Source organism: Phoca vitulina, unplaced genomic scaffold (assembly GCF_004348235.1).
Source record: "Phoca vitulina isolate PV1807 unplaced genomic scaffold, GSC_HSeal_1.0 scaffold32, whole genome shotgun sequence".
Taxonomy (NCBI): Eukaryota; Metazoa; Chordata; class Mammalia; order Carnivora; family Phocidae; genus Phoca; species Phoca vitulina.
In genome coordinates, this window is record NW_022589735.1 from 5,578,429 (window position 1) to 5,588,989 (window position 10,561).

At 42.0% G+C, this 10,561-nt stretch overlaps 1 protein-coding gene across 1 annotated transcript in view; it reads right to left on the minus strand.

Annotated features, from left to right (window-relative positions):
• SEC24A (SEC24 homolog A, COPII coat complex component) overlaps window positions 1-9,959 on the minus strand; it is a 64,041-nt gene extending 54,082 nt beyond the window's left edge. Inside the window, exon 1 of the mRNA XM_032425205.1 lies at window positions 9,514-9,959. Coding sequence (XP_032281096.1) covers window positions 9,514-9,610 — 97 coding nt within the window. The 5' untranslated portion in view covers window positions 9,611-9,959. The remainder of the gene's footprint in view (window positions 1-9,513) is intronic.
• Between the last annotated feature and the right edge of the window lie 602 nt (window positions 9,960-10,561).

Sequence of the window (10,561 nt, forward strand, 5' to 3'; positions counted from 1 at the left end):
AAATCATTTTGTCTTCCCTAAGTGCCCTTCTCTCTCTCCCCTTCCCCTATTAAGATGGTACCTAAGGGGTGCCTGGCAGTTCAGTCGTTAAGCGTCTGCCTTCGGCTCAGGTCATGATCCCAGGGTCCTGGGATCGAGCCCCACATCGGCTCCCTGCTCAGCAGGGAACCCACTTCTCCCTCTCCCGCTCCCCCTGCTTGTGGTCTCGCTCTCTGTCAAATAAATAAATAAAATCTTAAAAAAAAAAAAAAAAAGATGGTACCCAAGTCCCAAATTCTATCTGTCTCTTTGAGTCACATTTTTTTAAACTCTCATACTACTTAAAAAAAATTATATCTTCTCTCTTACTGATCTGTCTCTTGCCAGTTTAATTCACAGGCCCCCAAACACCAAATCTAACAGTGTAGAAAAAGTTCTTCCCGAACAACTGAAAAGAAGTTTCATCTTTATTTCTTTCAATTTTTTAAAAGATTTTATTTATTTGAGAGAGAGAGAAAGTGAGAGAGAGAGGAAGAATGAGTGGGGATGGGGCAGAGGGAGAGGAAGAAACAGACTCCCACTGAGTGTGGAGCCCGATGCAGGGCTCCATCCCAGGACCCGAGACCACGACCTGAGCCAAAGTCAGACGCTTTACCAACTTACCAACTGAGCCACACAGGTACCCCCCATTTTTTAAGGAGGATCCATGAGCAGCATGGAGCCCAACATGGGGCTCAAACTCACAGCCTTGAGATCAAGACCTGAGCTGAGATCGAGTCAGACGCTCAACCCACTGAGCCACCCAGGCAAACCTTGTCTTTAAAAAAAGAACAATGGGCGCCTGGGTGGCTCAGTTGGTTAAGCGACTGCCTTCGGCTCAGGTCATGATCCTGGAGTCCCTGGATCGAGTCCCGCATCGGGCTCCCTGCTCGGCAGGGAGTCTGCTTCTCCCTCTAACCCTCCCCCCTCTCATGTGCTTGCTCTCTCTCATTCTCTCTCTCTCAAATAAATAAATAAAAAATCTTTAAAAAAAAATAAATAAATAAAAATAAAAATAAAAAAATAAAAAAAGAACAATGACCATGATAATCCCCCAAATGATGTTCCAACATGTTCAAAATTAAAACAATCCAATCATTTTGGCTTCAGCCAAACATAATCCATCACATTATTTAATGTTTTAACTTTGAACTGTACTGCTTTTATAGATGTTTTTATTTTAATCTGTTTTACATTGTACAGAAGCTATAAACAGATGAAGTTTATGCCTAGCTTTGTTTGTATATACGTTTTATAAAAAATAATTTAACATTGGGGTTGCAAAGAAATATAACACCCATACATTACTTAAGTTTAAAAAACTGACTGAAGAAACACAACTGATGGGACTTGATATGGAACTGAATATGTGAATTCATGTGGAAGTGAATAGAGGAAGCAATCAGGGATAACTCCCCAGATTCTGAGTTGAACAACTCAGTGGATAGCAGTGCCATTCACTGGATAGAAGGAGAAGAAAAGAATTGGGGAAGGCAGAAAATAGCAAAGGGAGGAGGGAATGAAGAATTATTTTAAACACACTTTCAGGTGCCACCAAGAAATCCAAGTACAGATGTACAACAGAAAGACATCTATCTGCAGCCAAAGAGATGGGTTTCAGCTTATGATATAACTTTGGGAATCACTGGCATAAGTACAACATTTGATAGTATGGGGATTAATGATACCCAGGGAGTAAGTATAGAGTAAGAAGAAACCCAGCCACAGAAATGATGTGAAAAAATATTTATTGCTTTTTTTTTTTTTGAAGTTTTTTTGTCTGTTTGTTTTTTTAGTACAATCTCTATAGCCAATGTGGGGCTCGAACTCACAAAAGCCCGTGCTCTACTGACCAAGCTCGCTAGGAAACCCTAAAGATTTTATTTTTAAGTAATCTCTACACCCAACATGGGGCTCAAACTCACAACCCTGAGACCAAGAGTCACATGCTGTACTGACAGAGCCAGCTAGGCACCCCTATTGTTATTACCTTTTTTTTTTTTTCTTTAAGAAAGAAAGAAAAAGAAGAGAACCAGGTCAGAACCTGAGAAACACCAACATTTAAGAAAAAGAAGGGACACCTGGGTGGCTCAGTTAAGTGTCTGCCTTCAGCTCAGGTCATGATCCCAGGGTCCGAGGATCGAGTCCCTGCTCAGCGAGAAGCTTGCTCCTCCCTCTGCCTCTGCCCCTCCTCCCTGCTCATGCTCTCTCTCTCTCTGACAAATAAATAAATAAAATAAAATACAATAAAAAAAGAGAGAGAGAGAAGAAAAAAGGCAATCAAAAAAAGGTAGAAATATTGAGAATACTGCTGTTGAGAAATAGCAACCAAACCAGCAGGTCTTAAACCGAAACAAGTAGTGATAAAGGACATCAGATGCTGCTTGAAAAATATGAGAAATGAAAAATATTTTTTGTATTTAATAACTAAAAAGTCATCTGTGGCCTTATTTAGGGCTGTTTTAGGGGATGTGTGGAAATAGAAACCAAATTTAGGGAGAGTAAAGAGGCAAAGAAGCAACCAAGAGATTAAAATAAAAGCAGATGGCGGCACCTGGGTGGTTCAGTAGGTTGACAGTCTGACTTGATTTCAGCTCAGGTCTCAGTCTTGGGATCATGAGATCAAGCCCTGCGACCCGCTCTGCACTCTGCTTCTCCCTCTCCCTCTGCTCCTCCACCCTCTCTTTCTCAAAATAAATAAATAAATAAAATCTTTAAAATAAAAGTAGATGATTGCTACTTAATTACTCAAACAGCAGCTTCAGAATCAAAGAGATATAGGTTCTACCTTTGTAAATTCCTATTCTATAGCACTCAATGGGATCCCAGAATCTCCATTTGTAAAAGTGTCATATACTAGGGGTTCTCATGTACATCAGAAGAAACTTTACCAAGAAACCACTGATGTGTCAAAATGATTGATATATGGTGAAATCTAGCATGCAAAAATTAAAAAATACTTCTGTATACTATCCCAATGAATAAAAAATAAATTTTAATTTTTTTAAAGATTTTATTTATTCATTTGAGAGAGAGACAGAGAGAGCACAAGCAGGGGGAGAGGGTGAGGGAGAAGCAGACTCCCCGCTGAGCTGGGAACCTGATGCCGGGCTTGATCCCAGGACCTGGAGATCATGACCTGAGCTGAAGGCAGACACTTAACCATCTAAGCCACCCAGGTGCCCCCAAAATAAATTTTAATTTTACAAGTTTCTTCAAGAAAGCCTACTGGACAGTCACGAAAGCACAATGCATTAACTACCCCTTTCATGCAAATTTAACACTAAGGGGAAAAGATGTCGCCCAGAATGGTTTCCCCTAAAATTTCAAGCAAGAAAAAGACCTATGATTGCATTCTTAAGTAACTCATTCATCAATCCATTCAGTAAATATATATTGAGCTACTATTTGCCAGGGACAGTTTACATTTTCCATCTATCATACATGAATCCAACTGAATGACCAATTTAAATTAATTCAAGGCTCTCCAGAGTATGGTTCTATTAATTATAGTGCCATACATGGAAGTATAAATAAAAGAGAAAAGTAACCAAATATTCAAAAATATCACATTTGAGACAGCAGTATGTTCCTTAAACTTTGAAAAGTTCCTTCTTAGGGCGCCTGGGTGGCTCAGTTATTGGGTGTCTGCCTTTGGCTCAGGTCATGATCTCAGGGTCCTGGGATCGAGCCCCACATCGGGCTCCCTGCTCAGCGGGAAGCCTGCTTCTCCCTCTCCCACCCCCCCTGCTTGTGTTCCCTCTCTCGCTGTGTCTCTCTCTGTCAAATAAATAAATAAAATCTTTAAAAAAAAAAAAAAAGAAAAAGAAAAGTTCCTTCTTTTTGTGTATGTGTTTTTAAATACAACAGATCTAAAGGATAAATTAACTACTGGGAAAAATTTTTTTTGATTCAGCACCTCACTCCACACATTAAATATATTCTGATCACTAAGAGAGCTGACCAAATGAAACTTTAAGTACAACAAATGGATGCCACTGTATGAGTACAACTTGTGGGTCAGTCACTAAAAAATAACAGCTTTCAGAAAGCAATGCAAAGAGAAAAGCAAATGCAAGGAATCTTGGGGTAGGGGCAATTACAGGATCTGGAAGGTGTTCATGAAATGTGATGTTGAAATAGCAAAGAAATTGACTAAATACTAAAAAAAGTGAGGGTCAGGTCATATATTAATTACAATCCAAAAGAGAATAAGCCAGGAGGCAGTTTTGAAAAATGTAAACTTACTGTAATTATTTGCATCCACCTACACAAAGAAACCAAAGAGAAGGCTCTGATCCTTGATTCAGGGTCTAATTCACGGTGCTAGGTCCTGAGATTCAGAGGTAACAACCAGATAAACTGAGTAACAGTGGTTAAGACTGCCTAGGTTTGAATCTAGGTTCCACAACTTATTAGCTGTGTGACCTTGAACTAGTTCCTTGTCCACTCATCAATTTCCTTATCGGTACTTAACAGCTCTTACTCCACAGTCTTGTGAGGATTAAATGAGATGATGCGTATAATGCAACCTAGCACTGGGCATGGAATATTTAAACAATAAATGTTAGTTCTTGGTTACTATATCTGTCTTTCAGGAACTTCCAGTCTATCAGCAGAGACAAACAAGAAGCTCAACACCCTAAGTTCTCATAGACATACACAAAGAGTTTATGGAAGTCCAAAGTTACTGCCCCTATTGAAAACATTAAAAGACCACAACAACCATTACTATAGACCACATGCCAATTTTATTCATAGTATGCTTTGATCATGACTAGAGACTTCCTATATCAAATACACAATCATAAACATCGTTTACATCATAGTGAAAATAAAAAAGACCTACATTTCTGTCATGCCTACAATAGATCACACAAGTCTAGCTTTTTTTTTTTTTTAAAGATTTCATTTATTTGACAGAGACACAGCGAGAGAGGGAACACAAGCAGGGGGAATGGGAGAGGGAGAAGCAGGCTTCCCGCTGAGCAGGAAGCCCAACATGGGGCTCAATCCCAGGACCCTGGGTTCATGACCTGAGCTGAAGGCAAACATTTAATGACTGAGCCACCCAGGCGCCCCACAAGTCTAGCATTTAAATTGATGACCAAAAAACACCCCCCAATATATTCTATTATTTTAGCTAATATTGTAAAAAAAAAAAAAATACACTGAAAAATTCATCAGAAAAAAAAGGAGTTGGAAATGAGCTTTAATCTTGTATTAAGTGAATACATGTTTAGTGACTTAAATTGCAAAACACCCAATTCTAAAACTTCCATTCCATGAAACTGGTAACTCCTAAAATGTGCCTAACACCATGTGGAAAGTTGGAGAGAGGATGATGTGCAAAAGCAGATATCCTTGCTCTTACAGGATTTACAGTCTAGAGGGCAGAAAGATATTATTTTATAAAATTACATACATTAGGGGCACTTGGGTGGCTCAGCTAACGGTTAAGTGTCTGCCTTCAGCTCAGGTCACAATCCCAGGGTCCTGGGATTAAGCCCCACATCGGTCTCCCTGTTCAGTGAGGAGTCTGCTTCACCCTCTCCCTCTGCCCCTCCACCTGCTCGTGTACTCGCTTGCTCTGTCTCAAATAAATAAAATCTTTAAAAAATAAAAAAATAAATAAAAATTTAAAAATTACATACATTAGGGTGGGAGGATGGGTTAGCCTGGTGATGGGTATTGAGGAGGGCACGTTCTGCATGGAGCACTGGGTGTTATGCACAAACAATGAATCATGGAACACTATATCTAAAACTAATGATGTAATGTATGGGGATTAACATAACAATAAAAAATTAAAAAAAAAATTTACATACATTAAACCAGGGATATCTGGGTCGGAGAGAGGGTGACAAATATCCTTCTGATCTCTATTTGGGAAAAAGTGAACATTACAAAAATATTACCAAAAATAAAATTAGTAAAACTACAGTTTCTAAATGCCTTGGCAAACTGATCCAAATGATCAAGAAACACAACTAATTAAAAGTGGGAGTCATGGGGCGCCTGGATGGCTCAGCTGGTTTAACAGCCGACTTTCGGCTCAGGTCATGATCTCAGGGTCGTGGGATGGAGCCCCATGTTGGGCTCTGCCCTCAGTGTGGAGTCTGCTTGTCCCTCTCCCTCCGCCCCCTGCCAGAGCATGCGCACACACACACTCTCTCTAATAAATAAAATTTTTTTAAAAAGTGGCAGTCATGAGGAGCACCAGCCTAGCTCAGTCAGTAGAGCATGGGACTCTTAATCCTGGGGTTGTGAATTTGAGCCCCACACTGGGTATAGAGATTACTAAAAAAAAAAAATTAAATCTTTAGCAAAAAAAAGTGGGAGTCATGATTTGCCTTTAGCCTTATTACATACTAATGAGATGAAGATATGCCAGTTTATTTTTTTTTAAGATTTTATTTATTTATTTGAGAGAAGAGAGAATGAGAGAGAGCATGAGAGGGGGTTGGGTCAGAGGGAGAAGCAGACTCCCCACTGAGCAGGGAGCCCAATGCGGACTCGATGCGGAACTTGATCCCAGGACTCCAGGATCGTGACCCGAGCCAAAGGCAGTCGCCTAACCAACTGAGCCACCCAGGCGCCCAAGATATGCCAGTTTAAATAGTCTTGCAGTTTCACTGTCAATTTTTGCAAAGAAAATATGTGTACACAAATCTATACAGACTTAGAAAAACCTGCCTAGACAACCTTTAGATTGTAATGCAATATAACAATCTACCACAGAAAAATATGTCTTGGTGTGTCAGAAATTACTAATATAATGACACCATAAAATACCATAGGAAGTTACAGAAAAATGGAAAAGGTAACTATTCAGTCTTTTGATTACCTAAAAAATATCTGAATATTCAACTGAACCGTAGTATGTAATTTAAGAAAGCCACATTGGAAGGTACAGGCTTCCAGTTATGGAATGAGTAAGTCATACAGATGAAAGGTACAGCCTAGGAAATATAGTCAATGGTGTTGTAATAGGGTTGTATGGTGACAGATGGTAGCTACACTTGCAGTAAGAACAGCAAGTAGAGAAGTCCAATCAGTACTGTTGTATACCCGAAATTAATTTAACATTGTGTCAACTACAATTTTAAAAAGCTACATAAACAAGTGCCTGGGTGTCTCAGTCAGTTAAGCATCTAACTCTTGATTTCAGCTCCAGTCATGATCTCAGGGTCACGAGATGGAGCCCCTCGCAGGACTCTGTGCTCACCTGGAAGTCTGCTGGAGATTCTCTCTACCCCTCTTCCTCTGTCCTTCCCCTGGCTCACACTCAGGTGCACTTGTGCAAGCTCACTCACTCACTCTCTCCCTCCCTCCCCAAAATAAATAAATAAATGTTAAAAAAATAAAAACAAAAAGCTACATTAAATCTACAGTATGAGTACGTAAGGAGCAATAACTGCCCTGAAAGAGTTAACCAATAAAATCAGATTTCAGCACTGAACTTTTTTTTTCACCTTCTAGAAAAATACCCTCTCCAATTTTCCACCGCATCCCTACTGTTTTTATTATTAGTGGGATGAACAACAAAGAAACCCAGTACAGGCCATCAGCCATTTTACTGAGACTAATTCTATAAAAGCTTTAGAAATAGGGATTATAAAGACTTTCAAAATTGTATCTTCAAAAGGCTATTTGTAGTCTTAGGATTTCCTTTTCTAAGTGAATCCTCAATTGGCTCTGGGCAACGTGTATACAGGGACTGTTTTCTTTTACATTCCCAAGGACACAATTTAGAAAGTGTGCAACAAATGTCTGTTGGACAGGATCAAATCAACAGAGTGACAAATTTTTTTATACTACATAGCAGTGGCTAACTTCCTTTAGTATTTCAAAATTATCACAACTACACTTATATATAAACTTACAAGCATATTTGCAGGATTTGCCATTTAAAGCTCATGTAAAATTGCAATTTATAGATTATAAGAAAAAGCCATAGCCATATGACTTTTTTTTTTTTCCTAAGGATACAGAAGTTTATTGAATACACTGCAAGAGAGCAGCAGGCAGGACAGGAGGAGAGGCTGTCTGCAACCATATGACATCTTAAGGGTTTTTTTTGCCTTAAAGTGAAAGTCTTATAATCATTTCATCCTCAGTGTAAATGTTACTCAATAGCCTAGAATCAAATAAAGTTTACATAATCTGTTACCACAAATATGAAAAAGAGGGGTGCCTGGGTGACTCAGTCGTTAAGCGTCTGCCTTCAGCTCAGATCATGATCCCAGGGTCCTGGGATCGAGCCCCACATCGGTCTCCCTGCTCCACAGGAAGCCTGCTTCTCCCTCTCCCTCTCCCACTCCCCCTGCTTGTGTTCCCTCTCTCGCTGTGTCTCTCTCTCTCAAATAAATAAATAAAATCTTCACAAAAAAAAAAAAACAAATATGAGAAAGAACAATTCATTCGACTTAACACCATTACTGTGCTGACACTTATTCTTGCTTCTGCCTACATACCTGCCTACTCAGACATTTTTAAAAGTCTTTTAGAGCCTTCTTTGTAAAGAAAACACTCTAAAAACAATGTAAATTAGGTATTTGAGTCACTGGCTAGTTTCCCGAACTTCACAAAAATCTTAGATTACAATGGGCAATTTAAGTATATTAGTTTTATTCTACTAGTTTTGTTTCGATGAGCCAAAGATTTATTGGTAAATCAGTAATCTGGCAAGATATTGGGAAAAATCTTTCTCTAATATAACAATTATAGTAAGTTTAGCAAATCGCAACGTAGGACAATTTAAAGACTCCTAGAAGAGGCATAAAACTCTCACACCAAGTGAGAAAGTGTAGTGCCACATGTACACTCTCGACGGAGGTTCAGAGCTGTATCCAACCACTTTTCCAAGTGAGTAAAGACCTCTGGAAATCAAACAGGAGATCGTCCCCTATTATTTGGTTCTTCAAAGGTGAAAAACTGAACAGGTGGCCTAACTACAATTCGCGTAAGGTTCTGGGAGACACGAGCAGGCCTTAAAGGGGACTGCCAAAAGCACAATCATTCATTTATTTCCACAAATTCAGACTGGGTACGCCCCCACCCCACCCCACCCCACCTCAGGCCCTGTGGAACTGAAATCAATCAGTCCCTGAGCTCTGCTCTCCGGAAGACAGGGTGAAGTAGCAAGGAGGGGGAAAGCACATAAACAGGCACTATGAGTCTTGCATGCGAGTACTGAGGTATGCACCGAATCTGTATCTTTCACCCATGTATACCCAGCGTGTCATATTCAGCAAGCGCTCATTAATTGTTCACTGAACCCATGAATAAATAAATATGAGACACTTAAGACGAGCTCGGAGTTGCGGCTGCATATTCGCGGCGGTCTCCTTGGCCCAGGCGCCCACCACCACCCGCTCATTTGCCCGGCCGGGAGTTCACCCTCTCCTGTCGCCACAGGCAATGGCAATAACCAAAGGTCAGCCTGAGCCCGGCCCAGGCCACGCCAGCCGCCCGCCCCCAGGAGGTACTTACCGTTGGTGTAGAGAGACCCCGAGGCCGAGGAGGCCCCGTTCTGGGCCTGCAGGCCGGCTGGGGCGCCGCCGGAGGCCGGTATCCCCGGCTGGGACATGACGACGGTGCGCGTCGGGGTTGGAAGGGGATGGTCGGGGTCTGCGACAGCGCCAAACGAAGAGCTGAGAGACGACTGCTAGAAGCGGAGGGAAGGAACCACCGACTCAAGACTGAGGCGAGGAGAGAGGGCGGCGCATCATGCCCTAGGCATGGCGCGGCATTCTTCCCAGCCCGCGAGCGGCCACGGCTTGGCTTGGGAGCTGAGGCTTGGAAGTCGGACCGGTGGGGCCGAGAACGCCGGGCTGGACGGCGGCAGCCTAACCAGAGAGAAGAGAGGCCCCGGCCGGAAGTGCCTGTCAGCCGCTGGCCGCGCAGGCGCAATCAGGACACGTGGCACTTCCGGCTCCGGGCTCGCCGCCGCTCCCGCGGTCGCGACGCTCTCTTCTCCCCTCGGGGCGGCCCAGAGGCCACGTGACAGCTCCGGGTGTCCCAGTCCAAAGGACCGTGCTCGACCTCGCCTGCCACGTCACTGAGTCTTACCGTCGGCCGGAAGTGGCGTGTGTCACTGCTACGGAAATCCCCGCCGTAGTGAACGTCATCTCGCGGGCAGGGCCAGAATCTGAGGGCAGGCAGGGCTTCAGTAGCCGCTTTCGAGGGGGTGGGACTGACAGTTCCGCTCCTGGCGTTTGTGAAGATTACCTGAGACGACAGACGTCATCGTCCTCTATTGAGACTATACCTCTGGTAGCCGAACTGATGAATATTCATCGCAGTATTTCATTTCACATTTCATCATATTCCAGGTGTAAACTGTAGGGTTTTTTTTTTTTTAAAGCGGTTATTATGTACGTGTGTTAAAAGTGTAATCATATCGAGGAGGAAGCCTTTGTTTTTTGACTGGACGACTCAGAACTAATTTTAAATTTGAAACTCGCTGATTCATAGCATAGTCACGCGAAAGTTCATTCACATCACGTTGAACAGCAGGTTTAAATGGCAGTTTTAGTTC